Consider the following 21,544-nt stretch of genomic DNA (forward strand, 5'->3'; position numbering starts at 1 on the left):
GTATATCATCGGCGTGTGGTTTGAAATCTAATATGTCATAACTCTTTTTGCTGATGTTATTCATAAGGTACACACGCATGTTCACGTTAGTAATCCTACTTCCAATTTCTTCTTTTGCAGATCTCTGAATCGTTACAGAAGGACGAGTTTGGTCTGAAGTACAAGCTAGCGGAGAAGTTTGAGCATGTTGAACAGCTCATGATTGACAGTGAATCTAATCATACCGTATGACATTCAGGACAATCTTACACGTGGTCTTGTTGCAATATATATATATTTTTAAGAGATGATGGAATATCCCCTTGATGATGATGGAATATCCCGTTGATGTTAGCCTTTGTGAGGATGATGTTTGAATGGATGATGTCGCTGGATGGTTGATGGACGTCTTTTTTAGCGATGGAAATCTTTTGAAGGACATGACAGTGGAATTGTCAACCATGGATTTCTTGTTTCATTTGTCTTACGTTGATAAAGAAGCTTGCCTTTTAATTGTATACATGAGGATGTAGTGTGGATGGATGGCCGTGATTAGACCAAGCTGTCTTGGAAGTTTGAGCTTGGGTCAGTTTGGGCGAGTGTCCGACGATATGTTCTTCAAGTAAGACTGAAAGAGTTTTGACGATGGTACTTGAAGAAATATTGATTTAAGTTTGTGATATAAAGCGTGCATGGGACATTACTTTGAGTTGTCCTGTCGAGAATTACATGTGCCATGTCATGGGGCGGTTTGCCCGTTGTGTCACAGTTTGTTCATCGTGCAGTCATTTTAACATTTGTGCAGAAGTACCTGTATCTCATCGTTGTGGTTATCAAAACTTTGTGACATTATTTATTGTGCCTGAGTCAAGAAAGATATTTACGGCTTAAAAAATGATATAATTGGTTTATTACAAATGCTGTTAAAGTGTGTTATCAAATTACCAGATATTACTGCAAAGCAAATAAATGCATTATTAATGTACACCAAATTCATTTGTGATAATTCTACTTTTAAGTAAGCAGAAACTGTGTACTTTGTAGAATGATAATTATTTTAAAGTTCTCGAATTAATTTTGATTGCATCAATATGTTTCATTATATCTCTTTGTATATTTGAAATTTGCAATTTTATCAGTTCATGAATTAGTGAACTGAATGATCTGATATTTCATTGACATGATTAGTTTTCTGACTATTGCCCCTAATATGAACAGTTCTTTCATCATTTTATAGTTTAATTGAGGAGTTGCCTCATAAAGTTGGTTAATATCTCATACAAAGTTGATTCTTATAGCTCTAAAGGAGACAATGTTTAGGAAAGTGTGATTAAACTCATCTAGGATAAAACACATTTTTTACAGTGTAAGATTTCTCAAAGGTGCTCTTTGTTTATGGATCTGAAATATCTATTGACTCTATCAAACTTTCAGTGCTCTTCTAATAGTATGGAATTACATAATTATGCAATTCTATGTTTTCCCACTTTGTTTTTTTATTCTTTTCATTCATGTTTCTTTTTTTAAAGCTAGATCAAACTAGAACAAAAAGAATTCTATGTTGTATTGTGTTATATTTGTTTCTTTTCTTCAGTCAATCTTGACTTTTACTCTGTCCATAGCCGAATTAATACTATAACTTTGCAATCCAGTTGCCTTAATTACCATAATGGTAATTTTTGGTTTTCTTTTCCTCTCTATAATATCATCTGATTATGAGTGTGTTAACTTGAAGATCTCATTTCTTTGAGTGTATATTTTCTTTATTCATTCTGTATCTGAAACAAGATACGTAATCTTCTATCCAAGATATGTAATTGCCAAATCAAATCGTGTTGTTACCTCTACTCTTAACAGGGGTGTGAAAACTGAAAAGTTATGTTTGCTGCCTTCAAGGTTATAAACTTAATGAGAGTTTATATTTCATACTGAACCAAAGTATTGAAAATAGAAACCAGCATTCTGTAAGGATGGAATACATAATGTGAACCAGTCCAGAGGATACAATGGAGTGTACTGAAAAGAAAGTGAAAAAATTTCAAACAACAAATCTCTTTTTTTTTTAATTGAAAAAAAGAAAAGTAATTGATATATTTCACATGATACTATTAAGCTCATGAATATAGGATGGTATACCAGACGAAAACAAATTATTTGGAAAAATATATCACATTTCTCTCGCAGAATACTTGAAAGTAGAAAAAGACAAGAAATTGTTTTAAAATGTGCTCATTGACGTTTTTTTTTTTTAATATGAAAGAGGGCTTTGGCTGCAGTAAAGCAAATATATGTAAAACTCAAGTATTCAGTGACTATACATCTCATTCTGTGGTCATATATTCGGAATTACCATCAAGAGATAATTACTTGCTAATTATTCAAATTCATTTTTTTAGCAAGAAACAGTATATTTGTATGATAAGAGAAGTGTCCTTGTCATGAATATAAATCCCAAGAGTTATATCTAATTCTTCATCGAATAATATTATTAAAGAACACAAAGTATGAAATCATATTCCATTCATTTGACCTGATTATCAAGTTATGAAGAAGGAGGTTGCAACGGGTCTTGCAATTTCTCATTTTTATTATGGAAAAAAAAGGAGGATTTTTTTTTTAAAGATACAGAATCATACATATAATACTATTTTCTCTTGATTGTGATTCGCCCCAAAAGTGTCCTCCTATGTTCTAATAACCATTAATGTGGTTTTAATATTTAATCATGGTTTTACACTGAATTTTATTCATATAACACTTTTATCATGACAATTTTTTGTTACAAAAAGAATTCCCTTTTCAATGTAGATGTAACATGATACAAGCAGCTTTTCTTAATTTACATAAAGTGCATTATTTATATCGTGTATAGCAAAGTTGTGGTGCAAACCTTGATTTGTATTCTGTATAGCAAGTACAGAGCATCCTCTGGGTGTGCCCTCGTTATCAAAGCTTTTTAAATTAGTAAGAAGAATGAATCGATCTAATCAATAGAAAACAGACATGATTAGATTCACTTCCCTTATTCCGAGACACAAAGTTACCATGTTGGGTCGTGTTCTTTTACCCCTGGAGTGTACTGTAATAACTATTTTAAACTGCAATGGTAATCTCCTTTTAAAGGTGTTTTCTAAGTTACCTTTTTAATATCGCTGTTGAGAGCCTGAATAGATTAAAGGAGGTAGGATATGTTAAGAATTTTCTCCTCCATACCATAGTTCAATATTGTATAGAGAAAAGGTCTACACATCCACTGCTGCATGTAGTACATTCAGTTTAAGTGACCCTAAGAAAAATTTTAAGTGGTTTAATTCTTTTTTTTTTAATGTAGTTATTTTTCCAAGGAAAGTCGTGGCTCAGAATGTTGATTCAATTTTGGAAATAAAACTTGTAATATTCCTAGAGAAAAAGCAGAGTATAAATGGATGTTATATCTGTATAAATGTATGTTTTTTAACTGTATTTTTGTGGAACCTCGAAAGAATGAAACTGAGGGACCCTACAGAATATCTGTAAATGATTCAATGAATAAAAAGAAATGTTTTCATATTAAAATTAATTCTACTGTCTTGTGATTTCTTTTGTATATTAGGTATATTTATGAGAAATTACTTCTTGAGTAAAGATTAAGGGATACAAAGATTTTCAAACATTTTACCGAAGGCCATTTCAGTAGCCTTGATTATCATCTTATAAAATGTACAAAATCTAAAATGATGTATAATGAAATCCAGACATTTATTTCTATGAAATATACAAAAGGGATGATTTCTTTTAGTCTTTTCAAATGTGTTTAAAGGAAATGAAGAGTATGTTAAAGTAGTTGGGCACTTGGACTATTATTATAAACCAATTCGGGGTGCATTCAGCATTGTAATGAATTCAGATAGGAATTAAGTTATCTACCCCTCCACAAAAAATAGGGGGTGGGGAATGTTAGCTACATTTGCAAGTAGTATTGAAATTGGTTACTAATTTGGGGACAAGTTTTGAAGCCTGTCCTTGTATAATGAAGCAGCTTTAAAGCCTAGTGGCTTGTAATCTCCTGATTAAAAGACCTCCATCCTTCCATTCTTTCACATCAGCTTTAAATCATAAAATATTTCTTTTAAAGCCCCACTGCACTACTTATATCTACTTGCGCCCTCTGTATAGCAAACAATACCTAATCAGTGACCATTGGTCCTCAATGATCCCCTTTTTCTTATGTTATTTGATGAGATAACCACCTATCAGTGACCATGCAGGAGGTCTAATCCCTCCTGGTCAAACTAGTGCAGAGATGCTTAAGTGATTTTATGATTATTCATATTGAATAAATATTTCCCAAATTCTTATTTTTTTCCCTTGATGCCTAATTTACATCATCATCAATAAAGAAAACAACCCTGTGTTGCAAATTTAGTAGTGGAATCATCAGGGGAGGGCTAGCCTCTACAACCCCTCCTAATGGTATTTTTCTTTTTATGAACTTGTGTGCCCTCATTCTTGATACTTAGACCTTATTGGATGGTCTTCACCTGTCATGAGGAGAGGTGGCTCTTCTTCTCAACCCCCCCCCTGTCTGTCTCTCTTTCTCTCTCTCTCTCTCTTTCTCTCTCCCTCTCCTCTCTCTCTCTCTCTCTCTCTCTCCCCCCCCCCCCCCCCCCCCCGTCGAAAATATTGCAGCTGCCTGAAACTCAGCTTGTTGAATGGCAAGTTGGAAGACATTTCCGGCCAAAACAGAAATTCATATATATAAACGCAGTTTCGATAGAAAGATATGAATGAAATTCGACGGCATAGACCGGCAGTCTAATACAAAATGCACAGATTCAATATGGCGGCATGGCAAAGCTTGACCGACCTAGTTACAGTAACCGCGCATTACGTAATCGCCCAAACTGGCCTATTTAATACAAAGCTTTTAAATATTCTCTTGGTAGGCGGGGGTACACACTATAAAAGAATTTACTCATACATGTACTTACATTTATGACGATTACATGTAGATAAGACTTTCTTTTTAAAATGCTTAGAACGAGGCCGAAGAGGAATAATTGAAATGAGATTTAAATAGTAACTAGAGAGAGAGAGATAGAGGATCCATTCGTTACCGACCATACTGATCTGAGATTCATCCGTTTCAGTATTTGGTCACTTTCTCAAGCTGATAGCCATATTAAAGCAAAACCAGACTATTTAACATCAAATATTTTGGTATCAATTTATGTTCACAATTCAGTAATACTTGATAAACGTATGGGACATACCTTGCTCTTGCGGCTCTTGCCCAGGGAAGAAGTTTTGTTTTAATGCAACTCTGGTGTTTACCAACAAACGTTAAAAGAAAATAGGTCTATATGTTGAGGAACAAAATTAATGGTTAAAGCTCTGAAATGGTACAAAATTTGCAATTGAGCAACTTTATTATTGTGCCAATCACGTAATAGTATGGATGTAAATGCCAACATTCCCAGTGTGTTATGAAACCTTTGTTTACATAGCACTGACTACGTCTGCAAACACGAAAAACAAACCAACCTTGTCAACCGCATAAAATATATAGTACCAGTATTCTTACAAGTAAGATCGTGCGTATTTTGTGTCTATGCATGGTCTCAGAAAGATCATTCCCTGGAATTAAAAAAATGAAGTTTCTTTCCATCACGTTGTCGATGTTGAACTTCATCGTTGGGGTGATCGGTGAAAGTCCTCGTGTGACGGTCAACGAAGGAACACTAGTCGGAAAGACGGTGGAATTCAGTGAGAATAAGTTCATCAATATCACAAAGAATGTCGATTTATTTCTGGTAAGTAGACCTATGATAACTTATAATAACGCAAGTCATTCATTTTCCACCAGAGATAGCCAGGAGCTAAAGGGCGGCAGAGAGGCGTTTTTTTTTTGTTTTTTTTTTTTGTTTTTTTTTGTTTTTTTTTTGGGGGGGGGTTCCCCTCTGTCTCATGAATGTTTAGGATTGTCATCGCCACATTGAACACTCTTTCGATGAATATGAGCTATATAATCATTCCTATGTCGGCACATTCACTTGAGCTGCCTTCCACTCGACTAGATTCATGCTAATACATCTGTCGTAGAAAGTTATATATCACAAAATATAAGTTATAAATTTTCGTGAAATCAACGTTTACTTCTGCTTAATTTGAATTTACCTGGAGGCGGTTAAATATTTACTTCTGATTAATGTCTTTTAACAGTAAATACCATGATCGACGGCATTTGAAATGTCGGCCGTTAGAAAGAACGAGTGTTGATCATGACACTATATTACACAGTATATATATTTGTATAGAGTTAGATGAACAAATCGTTTAACAGAATGGCAACCAAGGATGGGAAAGAGAAGAAGGGGAAGGCAGAAGAGAAGATGGAGAGATGACCTAACATCATACATGGGAACGGCTGCTTGGACTAGGACAGCTAGAGACAGAAGCGAATGGAAATGTTATGAGAAGGGCTTTGTCCAACATCTGGATGAACTATAGCCTGATAGATAGATAAATATAGATAGTGTCTTGGCTACTAAAAATGTTTTCGTTTCAATTAACCTTACTTTTTTATTTCAATTTTTTCTTTTAAAAAATTTAAGTAATCATTATGTAAATTAATTGTAGTTTACAAAATACCCCCCCCCCCTTTTTTTTGGGGGGGGGGGGGTGGGCGGTCAGAATATATCACACGCGTGACCACAGATTTTTCCCAAACCCCCTCCAAACAAGTTTTTTTTTTTCAACTGGTCAAAATCGAACAATTTTCGATTTTTTCGTGCTTTTACTGGAAAATTTACCCCCTAATCAAGTTTAACACCCTCAAACAATGTCTCAAACCTGTAAAATAAAGTCCTTGATAAATACAACATATGCAGACAAAACAAAGCATGAAAACACAAAGTCCAGGCAAGGGTATCCTAAATGCGTTTTTATAAACTCTACAACAAACATGTCGACACCCTAAATGATTCACGCTCTTCAAACTAATTTTTGTTTACGTTTTGGGGGTCGCGCGTGTGTACAGCAATATATTTGACTCCCACCCCCCCCCCCCCCCCCCCCTCACTGCCATGAATATGATGAACAAAATGTTGAAGTAAATTGGCAACAAGCTCTGCATGTTACAGTGTATACATCGTTGTGATTATTGCAGGAGTGGTTCCAGTAGGTCATTTCACAAATTCAAACAACCAGATAATAACCATTAAACAGTTCTGTTTAAAATTTAAGCAACTCCTTTTAAACAACCCAGTTGTGCAGTAATACTGAATAAACAACAGTTGCTTAGTAATTTAAACATTATCGTTTAAAATTTAAACAACTTGCTTTAAACAACCGAGTTGTGCAATTTTATTACTAAACAACTGTTGTTTAAAAGGTTTCCTAATTTTTAAACAACTAAGTGTTCAAAATGTAAACAACCTTAATTTGTTTAATTTTTAAACAACGTTGAGCGATTCACCGGTTAACTCGGGGTTGTTTAAAATTTTAAACAACTTGTTTAATTTTTTTCTAACAGTGTATTTAGATCAAGACCAAATCAATCTTCATCTATCATGATATACAATTTTATTCAAACCACAAATTAAAGATAAGTTCGAAACAACATTAATTTTGATAATATTACCTTAGCTGTCTAAAGATATAAAGAATATATTTACATGCTGTATTTTCATAATTTTGGTGTATCTTGTTGATCTTTATAGGGTGTTCCATTTGCCAGTCCTCCTCAACGGTTCTCTCCTCCAGGACCGATGACGTCATGGTCAGGTGACAGGAACGCGACCGAGTTCTCACCAGCATGTCAACAAGCCCAATCCAACGCCCTCTATTACCCAGTCATGTCAGAAGACTGTCTTTATCTCAATGTCTACTCACCAAGCCCGAAGGTATCTTTTCATTTTACCGTTAGTTGGGAACCGGGGTAAAATGCAATAAATTATTGAAAATTTATTGCATTTTTCTGTTTTTTTAAATAAATTTATGGAAACTGCCCCCTACCCTAGCCCCCGCTGCGTACAGTCATGGTTCAGTGACAAAGCAATGGCCTAGCAAGTGTGAGGCCCCAGGATGAAAACCGTGTCGATGCGCTATATTAGTGCCCTTTTGTGGAAAATTAATCCTCATTACTGTCATTTATGACTTAGGTCATTTATGGCGTAGGTCCCCTAGTTGATAAGCATAGTAGCATACACATGCTTTAGCAGACACGCAAAACACACATTGTCAAATTATTATTCAATAAAATCTGAGAATGTATACTTTTATCTAGATCTATTATTTTTTAATTATTTTTAAAATAATTCCATAAATTGGGGTAAAACAAATATATTCCACCTATATGAGCGACAGTGTATGTCATTATCATTTTTGAACATTGAAAAGATGACACATAAGGCTAAGGTTAGTTTTAATTGGCTATAATAACATAACTCATACAGTATGTATTCAAATGACTTTGAATTGAAAAAAACGGGAAAATATAAGTTTCCTATCACATATGAATTCTTTGACTGTTAGGTTTTTACTTCATTTTGTTCGAACACATCAAATATTTCCTCAAAAATAGAAATACATATTTTGAAATTTTCTCTTGATATTTTAGTTTTTCACAATAACCACAATCGTGATAAATATGACAAATTAAGAGGAATGTTCTTCGGTTGCTTTATCACTGCAAAGTTGTGCATGGAGGAAATCGGGAAACTGAAATTGTTTTGATTTACTCGCAGTCGTCTGGACTACCTGTCATGGTGTGGATTCATGGAGGGTCGTTTTCAGCTGGGTCGGCTATGGACTATGATTACTACGGTGTTCCGATGGTTGCTGTTGGTGACGTCATCGTAGTTACCATCAACTACAGACTGGCCATCTTTGCACAGTTTTCAACCGGTAGGTTTGATGGTCATTGAAGATTTTCTAGTAAGGGAACTAGCTGTCACAAAAGTTTAACCTTTTTTTTCCCCTTTCATTTATCTATTACCTTAACGGAAATGTTATTTTCTTCATTATTTTACCCCAAACTAGACCATGTGAGTTATTACCCAAATGGACCTAACCACCTGATGGATATTATTATCAAAGAACAGCCATTGACCATCTTCAACTGTTTGACAAGACATAATCAGTAGATAAGCTTTGGTATAGATCCGTGTTAGCTGACTCATGAATAGGGACTTTTAGATTCTGCACAACGAGAACGCGGACTGCCCTTTTAAGGCATTGTGACGTCACTGCCAGTGCTTTAAAAGGACGTCACATTGCCTTAAAAGGGCAGTCCACGTTCTCGTCATGCAGAATCTAAAAGTCCCTAATAGTAATTTCGAAAAGCTTGCAAGTATTCGAAAGTTAACAGTAAAGTTTTATACTTCCGAAATCCTCCCGTTTGTGTAAATAGTAAATATAACGAGCATGCATGTAAACACAATTATTATGATATAATTAATATGTCTGATTTGTTTTACAAAGAGGACTTTGAAGCTCCTGGTAACTATGGAATGTTGGACCAGGTTGCTGCTTTGGAATGGACGTATAACAACATCGAAGGTAAGAGCGGTCTATACTCATCTCTAAAAATCTTATTTGAAAATGTCTATTTCTTTATGACTTTTGTTCTGCTATCGCTCATTCAATGTGTTGTGTATTCTTGCTTAAATTTAACAACGACTGTCGTGTAAACGAACTCATGGTAATGAGATAGTTAAATGAGAGGCAATAGAGGTAGGAGCTAGGTCTCGTGATATTAGGGACTTTTAGATTATGCACGACGAGAACGTGGACTGCCCTTTTAAGGCAATGTGACGTCACTGCCAGTGCCTTAAAAGGCCGTCCCATTGCCTTAAAAGGGCAGTCCACGTTCTCATCGTGCAGAATCTAAAAGTCCCTATTACTATGAGACACATTAATGATAGACTAATGCGCTATTAAGGCGTTATGTTTGTATTCCTTAATCCACAACCAATGCATGTAATTCGATATAACTTATTCATGAAAAACAAAGTCAAACAAAATTATATCCTTAAATAAAAAAACCTCCCCTTCCCGAAACAAAAAAGAAATTTGGATCTGCAATATCTTGAACAAACTGGTATTTCTTATCCACGCCACTATTTATCTTTCTTCAACTTCAACTTCGTGCACTGAATTTAGGGAACTTCGCCTCCTTCCTTGATTGTTAATATATATTTCATGACAATTATGTTGGTTTTGTCTTTGAAGGAAATAAATGTTTATTGAAATTAAATATTGAAAATTCATTTGACAGCCTTTGGAGGTGATAAGGACCGAATCACTATATTCGGAGAGAGTGCTGGAGGAGCAAGTGTTAGTTTTCATGTTCTCTCGAAACTCAGTCGAGGGTTCTTCAGTCAAGCCATTTACCAGGTTTGTCTTCGATATCATTTAACTTGGATTAAACATTTACTAAACTTCACATGTTCTTCATGCCCGATAAAAGTGAGAACATAAAAACACATCTTAATTTAGGGATCATTTAACAATGTTAAATCTGAGATACACGGTCCTACATGTAATATTGAAGGCTTGAAGCCCTAAAAAAAATCGCGCTTCAAAATGATCAAGATGTGCCTCAAAAAAGTAAAAAATCTTTGAGTGACCGGTTTTACCATACTCGTTTTCCCCAATAGACTGTAGTGTTATGAAAACCGTTCGGCGAACGGTTTTCAATTTTTTTAATTCCAATCATTAATATCTTGATAATCAGACAGGCGATCGGCTTGTAAAAGTCATGGAGTTCCTGACTGACCTAAAAGTTTATAATAATAATTTCAGTATGAGCTAAATCAAGGATTATTTCTAAAGGATCTAAGACAAAGTTACCGGATCCCTTTAATTTAAAGGGAATCGGTAACTTTGTCTTAAACTAACACCGAACGATATACTTGAACAAATTATTTGTTATGAATATAGACGAAAAAAATAGATAACCAATCACACATTTTCCTTGGGGGGATGGATCGTAATTTTGTATTTCCCCATTAACGATATTCAGCTTTAATTAGGTACCTGACGTAAAGTGAAATAGATAAACGGATGAACGAATTTGCAGATAGAATGATTATCTGAAAATACAATCTGAAATTAATCGACATCTAAAATGTTTATCACTTTACAGTCAGACCTGTCTATAGCGACCACCCAAGGGAAATACAAAAAGTGGCCTTTGTAGACAGGTGGTCTTTGTAGACAGGTTCCTTTAGTACATGATTCAATGAGAAACCATTTTCAAGGGAAAGGGCCTTTGTAGACAGGGGGTCACTAAAGCAGCTTTGTTATCATTGATGCCATCAATTTACTTTCTCAAGAAAGTACAATTATAATATTTCTTTATGATGATAATTATGATTGACAGAGCGGAACAGCATTGAATCCCTGGGCCTTCAAGCACGACCCTGCTGGAGAGACGGAGAAGGCTCAAGAGCTTGGACGATCGATGGGTTGCGATGATGTATCATCTACTGCTGCTTTGGTCTCCTGCTTGAGGAACGTACAAGATCCTGCAGCACTCACTCAAGCTGCCGATGTGGTAATCAATATTTATATAATAATAATAATAATAGCTAGTTCTTATATAGCACTTTTCAAGACCGAAGGCCCTCTCAAAGCGCTTTAAAGATATATATATTATTACCCCGGTCATCGGATTCAGGCTTACCCGCACACAATGCATGCACATTCTCCACTCCCTGGGGAGCATTCCAGCCAGGCGTCATTTTTACGAGCGCACACTTGCTAATCTAAGCACATAAGCTTTCGCATCCTACCGGGTACCCATTTAACACCTGGGTGGAGAGTGGCAAATGTAGATCAATGTCTTGCCAAAGGACATTAGTGCCGCGGTGGGACTTGAACCGCGGAGCTTGTGATCCACAGTCCGTTGACATATCCACTCGTCCACGACACCTCTACTGTTATGTTATATTTAATACAGAGAAAGAGAGAGAGAGAGAGAGATACATGAGGAGGGAAGAGAGAGGGGGAGAGGGAGAGAGAGAGAGAGGGGAGAGGAGGGGGGGGGGAGAGAGAGAGAGAGAGAGAGGGGGAGATGATGGAGAGAGATGAGAGAGAGAGAGATGATAGCGAGATGATAGCGAGAGAGAGAGAGAGAGAGAGAGAAAGTTGTTATCAAACAATCATCGAAAGACGTTCTATTTAAACACAATTATTGTTGATGATTCTCGAAATAAAAACAAGGCTTGTTGATAAAATGTCAGAAGAAGAGAAGTCATGCATCGAAAGGGGTCTACATACAAACGATTTTTTTTTTTTTTTCTTCAATGATTTCATTTAGATTTACCAGGCAGCCTATCCCGTGACTTTGGATGGAACCTTCTTAGAAGATACCCCAACCAATCTTTACAAGATGGGAGACTTTGCCAACGTACCAGTCATGGTGGGATTCAACAAAGATGAAGGAACGTTGTACATTTTACAAGTTCTTCCCGAGTCCTTCGGTAGCCCGCTACCACCCTATATCAATCGCACTTCCTTTGAAAATTTCATCCGATATGTCATGATTTACTATGACCGCAACGACGAGATCGTCAATGATGCCGTGTTCCAGGAGTACATTGACTGGACGATGGCGGATGATGGTGCTGCTGATTACTTCCAATCCACAGTTGATTTCGGCACTGATTTCGACTTCGTTTGTACATCAGATATGGTGATGAGGGTGCACGCACAAGCCGGTGGTACTGTCTACAAATATTACATGACGCATCGTCCATCTGAGTAAGACATTAGCAATAGAGTGGGTGCGCTCGTGTGCGTGCGTGTGTGTGCGTGTGGGTGTGTGTGCGTGTGTATGCGTGTGTGTGCGTGTGCGTGTGTGCGTGCGTGAGGGGTCGCTATGCCATTTTGAAAAGCAAGTTTGCCCAACAAGTTACCAAAACAATTTCCAATTTCAAAACATGATCTACTAACTTTACTTTCGAAAAATCAACCCAAGTCAATTCTTAAAAAACCTGTGCGCCACCTGTTGAAATATGCGAATGTTAGAATAACCTATACGTAATTCGAAAATGATGACTATGGGATATACAATAATGGTATTTAAATTGAATTAAGTTGATTTTTCGAAAGTAGTTACGATCATAATAAAGTAAACAAACAGTAGCAGTTCTGCTATTAATTTTAACTTGTTTTGATTCTTCTTTTCACTTCTGCATCAATAGGCCTAATCCTAGATTTTGAATTTTTGTAATTGAATATTGATCACTTGTGTCAGTATACTTTAAAGATTTAAGTTATTAATTTATCACTTATTTCCATCCATCTTTTGTAAGCAGTTTTTTTTTTTGTAAGCAATTTTTGATGATAATCTAAATCTATTTACATAAATTTGATTTGATTTATATTTTGATATGATTTCTCCCCATTTTTTCAGGAGTTTATTCAAGTATGGTGATGTAATTCCTAATATTCCTTGGCTGGGTGCTGGGCATGGGGAAGAGTTGACCTTTGTCTGGGGTCATCCATTCATTGCAGAACTTAAAGATATCCATGGACACAACTTGACGGACGAAGAAAAGGCGCTCTCTGTAAAGCTTATGAAGTTCTGGACGAACTTTGCAAACTCAGGGTAAGGCCATGCATATCAACTGTTCAGAGCCAGAAGGACGTTAACTCTGCTTCAAAATAGAGTTATATGTGAGTTAAAGGGGGTGTAGCATGGCAAATACTGGTTAACGCCATCTACGACTTCTTTTGGACAATTGCATGTAAACGAATGGACTTGATTATCGCCCAACGCGCGCTAGCGTTCGCAAAACAAACCAAAGTTCTCCTCATGATTTGGTTCCGCGTATATGTTGCATACCTGACGTGAATACTGCGGTCGAATCGTCCGTAGTCGTATACCCGATTAGCCCCGAGTCAGTCGACGGAAAAGACACATAGCCTCGTCATGCTACACTCCCTTTAAAAGCTTATCCTGGCTCCAAAGGGAAACTGAGTTTTCATTGCCATAGAACTAGATCATTCATCCTAAATAATGGTCTCATGCCCCCAGGCCCGTCTCACGTAGAACCCTAATTTAAGCTAACTATCGGATAATCATGTTTCGGATACGATTTTAAGAAGGTATGATTAAAATCTGTAACAATCAACCTTGGGCTTTGTACCAATACGAGGGTAAAGACTCTTGAAAATTCAACCAAAGGCAGTCTGGATAACCGTGTCATCGCCTTTTAAAATGTGCGAACATGATACGAAGTCTTGTTCAGACGGAGGCAAGTTACCCTGGGGTAAAGGTCGTGTTAATAGCTAGTCGGGGTAAATATGGTTAGGTTAGTGTAAAGGTCGAAGTAGTGACCGTCTGAGCGATGATCATGTTAGCTACGCCTACCTTTACCCCGACATAATTACTCCTTGATTTTTCCAGGAGTAACTCGCTAGCACGACTAGAGGGTGGCGTAAGTTGACTCTGTGGATGCTTCACCCAGGAGCATTGTGACCATTCACGAGCTATCTATACACAGAGTTTGGCAAACTTGGTTTCACTGGGTCACAGCCTGGCGTATATTCTTTTGTTTTTTGCCTGCTTATCAAAGCAGTAGTCGCCATATTGTGTCCAACTCGAACCGGGTTGGCCCAACTCTGTGTATAGATGGCTCTGCGAAAGTTACGCTGGTCGGTGGAAGGTCGTATTAACTCGCCTCGATATTGCTTTCAGATGTAGCAGAATGAGCCGAATCAGTTTCTTTTGGAGACCGATTCGGTCTATTATAGCGCCCATTGATGAGATCATCATGGCTTCGATCTGGTCGCTAGTTGGGCCTTCTTACTTTCTTAAAGTACACTATAGCAAAGATGGGCCGCAGATCATGTAATCCCTTTGAAATAAATCAACGTGATCTAGGCACAAAAAATATACAACCAGAGCGCAAAAATTTAAAAGCGTGCGACGTCCAAACAGTATCTACTCTTTCGTTGATTTACAGCAGGCAATATTCTATCTTATGCAAGTCATTTTAATCAGCTACAGTTACGTCGTTTTACATACGCCTGTCCGGTATGTCTATCATCAGCGGATTGTTATTTCTCGTCAATAACTTTACTCGGTTTGAATATATATTCTATATAGTGCCGTATACCTATGTCATTGTGTTTCATGGTAATCTTCGTGTCGAACTTTGGTGTTTTATTCATGCTCTTTTCGAGAGTGGAGAGCAAAACAGCCTTCTCTTACACTTGAGTCTACACAAATTCAAGAGAACAAATGCACAAACACACGAGCTTTTTTGTCATTCTCAACACCCTTTTTATTTTTGTATTCAGGAATGACAAACAAATTATACGATTTCATTAAGCAACTGCTCGAGCAGCATTTGGGCGATGGTATAATTCGTCGCTGTTTTCACGAAGTGACGGTAGTAAAAAAAAATTGCATTCACTTTGCGTTACGATTTTCCTCACTACCGTCACTTCGTGAAAACAAGGACGAATTATCAATACCGTCGTCATCCACTTCAGAGATTGACAAGTCCATTGTGCTGCTGCTGGTCTCTTCGAAGAGATCCCATGTAAAGTCCGATAGTTCAGATACGGTAGTAAAACTCGACTCATCATCGTCGCTCTCATCGAATAGCGAAGACCAGTCAGAGATCGAACTCAAGCTGTCGTCATCATAACCGCCGTCGTCAGACACTGCTGAAGGAACGGCCAAGTGGGGTTTGGTGTTGATGTTGCAATCCTCGTCAACTTTAGGAATATCAAAGTTTGAAGCTCCACTTGCAAGGTGGGACTGCAAGATTAAAGAAGGGAAAGAGAGTGAAAAGATGAATTATGATCGAGAATGAACAATTTGATTTTCCAGTAAAAACAGCAATGGGAACTCGAAAGTCCATTCTAGTCTATAATCCTCCCCCCCCCCCCCCAAAAAAAAAAAATGACTACAATTTGAAGTGTATTCTGTCTATTATTTACACTACTAGGCATGACACTGATAATTGAAACAATTTCAGAAGAGGATTCGACTTTTGGTATTGCTCGAAAATAACTCACCTTTGCAATATCATCAACTTTCACTGCGACTGGACGTTCGTCTTCAGTAGATGCTGTAAATAGTAATGAGAATGTCGAAATGTCATTCTCTTATCCGCAAATCGCTTTTCGTTCATTCATTTTTCTTCAAAAAAACTCATCGCATCTTGGTTTTCAAATGAAACGACCTCTATCTCTATCTCGTTTAAGTGGGAATGTAAATAGTAAAATTTCATTTGTATTATTTAGATGTGAATGTAAAATCATATTCTATATAATAATATTAACATGCAGATTATTTTATGTATTGATTTTGTTATTGTTTGTTAAAAGCAATGGAGAAAATAAAATATCATTGAAAACAAAAAATACTAGCTTTCGTTAAACACCTATTGCACGCGCCCCTGCCTTTTAATAATCTTTAAGGATTCATCTTTATAATGAGAATGCCATCTATCTCATTGGATCTCATTCATTTATTTACCTCGAACGCAGCAGCATAATTTTCGAAAACCTGTGGTCACTGTCTTTCTGAATCGACCAAAGGATCGACGCCTTCTCATAGACTGATTTGGCATTGTGAAGCAAGCAATATGTACAGACATCTGAATGCGAGGGGAATTCAGTAAAGAATGGAGCGTTAGCAACACATTTTCTCGAAACGTAAACATACCGGCGCGTAACGCATTGTGATATCACGTGAGTGGTTACTGCGCGTCGATTGGATGAAAGTTTGCGCGATGGGCAGGAATCATTGTGATGTCATATCTTAACGCTTGGAGAGTTTACGCATTGACCCATATTAGTAGAGGCGCTGGCCTTTGGACGCGAAAAAGCATTGTGTCGTCACATCTTTTTTTCCGGTTGTAAGATTGCACGTTGCCCTGTATAGCGCTGATTTGTTTGCCTGTCGGGAGATGGGGGGGTGCAGGAGGGGCTGGAACAATGGTTGTTTTGATCCGGTTAGAGGTGGGGTAGGTCATGCTTCAGACTGACAACTTTGTTGTTGTTTTAAAGCTGGAAAAGAAGGCGCATTTCCAGATACCGAGGGGGGGGGGGGTTGACATTTTCGAGATATGGAAGGATAAAGATTTCCATTTTCCCTCCTTAACTTAATCGTGGCAAGTTGTTTAGAGTAAGAGCGTGTGGACAAATTAAGTGAAATATACATTTACTGCTGCAGGGATTAACTTACTCCGACTAGCAAAACCCCGTCTGAACAAGACTAATCCGAAAATCAACTCTATGGGATATACAAAAGGGTTTTGAAATTGCCCTTGAGCTTATTTTTCGAAAGGCTTTGCGATCATGTTTACGGCCGAACCGAAATTGCTCATGTGGCGACATTATTTTGCTGCGGGCTTTATTTTGATAAACATAATTATGGTTAGGGTTGCAAGCGGGGCATGGTGTAAAGGGTGAGAGTGGGGCAAAGATTTTCGTCTAGGGTTCAAGGGATGATTTCGTTTAGTGTAGGTTACAGCAAACTCTGTACTGTTTGTAAGATTTAACTTTATTCAGCTGACATTATATTATTGACATTGCTTTTGTAGAAATCCCAGCAAGCCAAGTATGGATGAAGAGCCTGGAGAAGAGGAGGATTTCTGGCCTCTGTATACGATCCCTGAGCTCAACCACAAGGAACTAGCCCTGCAGCTAGGTGAAGGCAGAGCTCTAAGAGCCCGACAGTGCCATTTCTGGAACGAATACGTGACAGCACTTCAAGCGTTCTCAAGTAAGATTTTAGAAATTAGTTATTCAAAATCTCATCGTCATGATGTGTCGTAAAGTGTTTAATGCATCCACAATTAAATTCAAGGGACTATGTTCCTGCACTGCTTTTATTGCAATATTGTTTATAGCCGTGGTGCATCAAATATATAGAAAGCAAAACTTGACATCATTTTTTTTAATTGACTAATCTCGGCCTTCGTGTGCCTAACCTCCACACATCAGAGATTGGCTTGTTTCACCATTTAAAAAGTGATTTCATTTTCAAGAAGTGATCAAAAGGTGGTGAGGACCAAATTTCTTCCTATTTATTTTAGGATATTCATATTACGATACTCTGCATCATTCTTGTAACTGCAAAAAGGGATGCAATGTTATTGTCAAGACTGGGATAAAATGTGGAAAGATGAGCACATACAGCATCCAATATCTGTGAGGGGCTACTTAAGTCGAATTATGTCAATCCATCTATCCCACTAAAACACCGATTGATGGTATGATTTTTATCTCCAATATGTTTATATTTCAGGTTCGATCGATGAAGATCAGAAGGCCTGGCGTGAGAGCTACGATGATTGGAAGGATGATATGACTGAATGGCAACAGACATTTGAAGAATACAAACAGCAACCAACATGCAATTAGACACATTCCCTAGCATGTTCCTCTTCTTTTGGAGATATTAACATCATTAATGAAATCAGTTATTCCTACAAAAACTCATATTAGAATGACTTATAATCCATTATGAGAGACTGCGCATGCTCCTCCTTTACCATGTATACCAGAGCCTTCGCTATATAGTATATAGTCTAGTCAATGTATTTATATTAATATACCACTTTATAATTTACAATCATTTTTTTTTTGTTAGTGATATTTTTTCGTACTCTTATTACTTATTACTGAATTTTTTAATTTACTGTTTTAACGCATTTTTATATGATACAATGTGAACCAATTATTGTTAGTCTTTGGACTTTTCGTTGGTATATTTTTTATAAAACCGAAACGGAATTTGAATTGAATAAGTTTGTATTTTTCATTCAAATCATCAAGACCATAAACCAAATCGTGTAATCGTGTATCAAAGCCAAATAAAGCGTCTACCATAAACTTCAAATTAACTTTTTAATTTTAATTGATTACATATTCGTAAAGAGAAATCCAACCATGATATCAAAACTATTCTAGAGGAAAGCAGAAGAAGTAAGTTGGTTAAAGTCGTAAACTGGTGAAATTTCGAACGAAATCGGTCATAAAATGAGAATTTAAAAAAATATTAAATGCCGTAATCACGATTATAGGTACGGGCTCTTCAAATTGGCTAAATCGGGAATGTCACTGTGAAGAAGTGATGGACAACCGTACCCATTTTTTCCAACACACAAAAGGCTATAATATCAATTTTTCAAAGTTTATGACGGCAATTTTTTATAAACTGATAAGGTTCCTACTGCATGTCAAAGGTGCCGAACAATTCTCATACTCTTATACTCTTATGAAAATATAAATCCTCTGTTCTGAATGTGATAAAATTTAGGTATTTTGAGTAAACATGGGAATATCAAAATATTATTGAAGGAAAATTATGCAACAAGAGAGAATCAAAGTAAATATTGTATTATTGCTTATGAGGATCGATCTGTACATGTATATTCCTTTTAATTAACACAAAAGTATGATGGTCGAAACATGACGACTTTCAAGAGTACGGGAGAAAGAAAGAGAAAGAGAGAGAGAGAGAGAGTGTGAAGAGGGGGCGGGGGTAGTGAAAGGAGGCAAGGAAGGATGTCAGAGAAAAGCAAGACAATTTTAATGTGTTTTTTGTTTAATGCCATGTGATTTTGTTGCTTCTGTAAATTCTATATTTTTATATTATTGCCTTCGGGATCAATAATGCTAAGGGCATATTGGAACGTTCAAGATGAGAAAACAAAGAAAATCATTGAAAATTTTCATTTTTGGCAAAGGAGGCGATTTTTAAATATATCCCAAATTTCCCCTAACGCTCCTTTTGGAAAACAAATGGGGATCAACATAATTCTGAAGGCATATTGGCATGTTCATGATGAAAAGAGATTTCTAAACTTTTATTTTTCGGCAAAATGGTGAAATAACATCTTGCCGTTATTGCCAAAAAGTGGCGATTTTCGGATTTTTCCCAAATTTGCCTTAAAGCCCCTTTTTGGGGGAACAAGCGGGGATCAATATAATTTCTGAGGACAATTTGGGACTTATTTTAATTTTTGTCAAAAAGAGGCGATTTTCAAATGTATCCCAAGTTTGCCCTAACGCCTATTTGGGGGAACAAACGGGGATCAACATAATTCCGTGCATTATCACTTTTAGCCGTGCATTATCATAGCCGTGCATTGTATCTTTTAGCCGTTTATCATCCCTTTTAGCCGTGCATTATCACTTTTTAGCCGTATTGACAGTTTTTTCAGCTACATGTAGTTGGTTAGATATACATTTATAAATAGCTTTAGAGAGAGAGAGAGATTTCGAGGAAACAAAGAAAAGTTTCGTTTTTGGCAAACATGATGAACTAACCCTTTCCGACAAGAGCTGGCGACTAGACCCCTTTAGAACACTACTGTTATCTCCTTGGTTGACGCATCCTCTTATCTGGTGAGGGATATGTTATACATATTTCCCGAAAAAATGCTATTATATATACTGGGTAGGAATCCTTTTAAAATAGATCATCGTCTTTATAATACATACCTAAGCAATACATTTCATCACATGAAATTCACCTGCTAAGGGTTCGAATCCCGACACTGCACTAATACTCTTTGGCACTTGCTACTCTCCACCCAGGTGTTAAATGGGTACCAGGTAGGACGCGACCATCATTGTTGGTCAAACAGTTTTTGAGCGTCAAGTAACGCCTGGCCGGAATGCTCACCAGGGATCGGAGAATGTGCACACAGTGTGTGCGGGCAAGTAATTTATCCAATGACCAGGTACTATAGTATATCTGTAAAGCGCTTACAGACAATTTTGTATTAAGCGTTATATAAAAGCAGAATATTATATTATATTAATAACAATCAGATGATTAATTCAAAAGCTTTACATAGATTCCATGCAATGGGTCACTGTCTTGTTTGACCGTTCACCATTTTCTGAGGCAAACTTGAACTTTCGCGAACTTTCCAAGCTAGAATCTTAGCGTGACAACCCATGACGTGTTTTTTTCTTCAGATGTTTCAATTACACTTTTGCACACTGCTTTCCATTTAATAATTAATTTCATGATAAAGATAGAGCTTTTCACGCCATTAATTACTATGAAAGTAAAGTTCTTTCACATCATTCTGACAGTTTGTTCACCTTTTGAGTGCTGACTTTGCACGCACGTATAGGCACACACTATACACACACCCACACTCACATCCTCAGATAAACTTATAATAGAAAGAGGAAAAGATATACAACAATGTAGTAAGAAATCAAGTTTGATCGATTATATCTCCATTGTCATGGCAATTTTCCTATGGGCATGATGCTTCAGAAAGTCGGTGACCAAACAATAGCGAATCTTGCCTGACATGTCACCATAGTGCATGAATTTTTATTTTAAATTCTTTAGAATTTGGCATTCATGGATGACCAGTTGGAAACAATATCTCCGCTGTCATTTACAAAAATCACTCTCTGTTTTGTCAAATAGAAAGAAGAGTACAATGCATAACTCTACCAGTGCTCACCAGTTTGTTTTGCACTTTTCACTTTGAACCTGCCCCTTATTCTGGTGTACTGCTCACTTTATGGCTGCAAAATCATAACAAATGTGATATCATTTTTAAAGAGAAATAAACACACT

At 36.8% G+C, this 21,544-nt stretch overlaps 2 protein-coding genes across 2 annotated transcripts in view; both read left to right on the forward strand.

The window, feature by feature from the left end:
* LOC762418 (plexin-A4) overlaps positions 1–3,538 on the forward strand; it is a 50,625-nt gene extending 47,087 nt beyond the window's left edge. Inside the window, exon 27 of the mRNA XM_031000006.1 lies at positions 121–3,538. Coding sequence (XP_030855866.1) covers positions 121–231 — 111 coding nt within the window. The 3' untranslated portion in view covers positions 232–3,538. The remainder of the gene's footprint in view (positions 1–120) is intronic.
* A 1,727-nt stretch (positions 3,539–5,265) lies between these two features.
* LOC578590 (cholinesterase 1) lies at positions 5,266–18,642 on the forward strand. The gene is made up of 10 exons (XM_030973341.1): positions 5,266–5,771; positions 7,680–7,862; positions 8,706–8,865; positions 9,442–9,519; positions 10,238–10,356; positions 11,345–11,518; positions 12,284–12,726; positions 13,382–13,576; positions 17,532–17,713; positions 18,239–18,642. Exons 1-10 carry the CDS (start codon positions 5,574–5,576, stop codon positions 18,352–18,354), a joined length of 1,848 nt encoding a protein of 615 aa, XP_030829201.1. The 5' UTR covers positions 5,266–5,573; the 3' UTR covers positions 18,355–18,642.
* The last annotated feature ends 2,902 nt before the right edge of the window (positions 18,643–21,544 follow it).

This window comes from Strongylocentrotus purpuratus, unplaced genomic scaffold, assembly GCF_000002235.5.
Source record: "Strongylocentrotus purpuratus isolate Spur 01 unplaced genomic scaffold, Spur_5.0 spur5_scaffold_6, whole genome shotgun sequence".
In the NCBI taxonomy this organism is placed as follows: Eukaryota; Metazoa; Echinodermata; class Echinoidea; order Camarodonta; family Strongylocentrotidae; genus Strongylocentrotus; species Strongylocentrotus purpuratus.

Excerpts from the sequence above, each read along its gene's own strand:
- LOC578590 (XM_030973341.1), top strand. The coding sequence starts at position 5,574 with ATGGTCTCAGAAAGATCATTCCCTGGAATTAAAAAAATGAAGTTTCTT. Across the intron at positions 5,772-7,679 it reads AGAATGTCGATTTATTTCTG|GGTGTTCCATTTGCCAGTCC; the intron begins GTAAGTAGACCT and ends TGATCTTTATAG. Across the intron at positions 11,519-12,283 it reads TCACTCAAGCTGCCGATGTG|ATTTACCAGGCAGCCTATCC; the intron begins GTAATCAATATT and ends GATTTCATTTAG.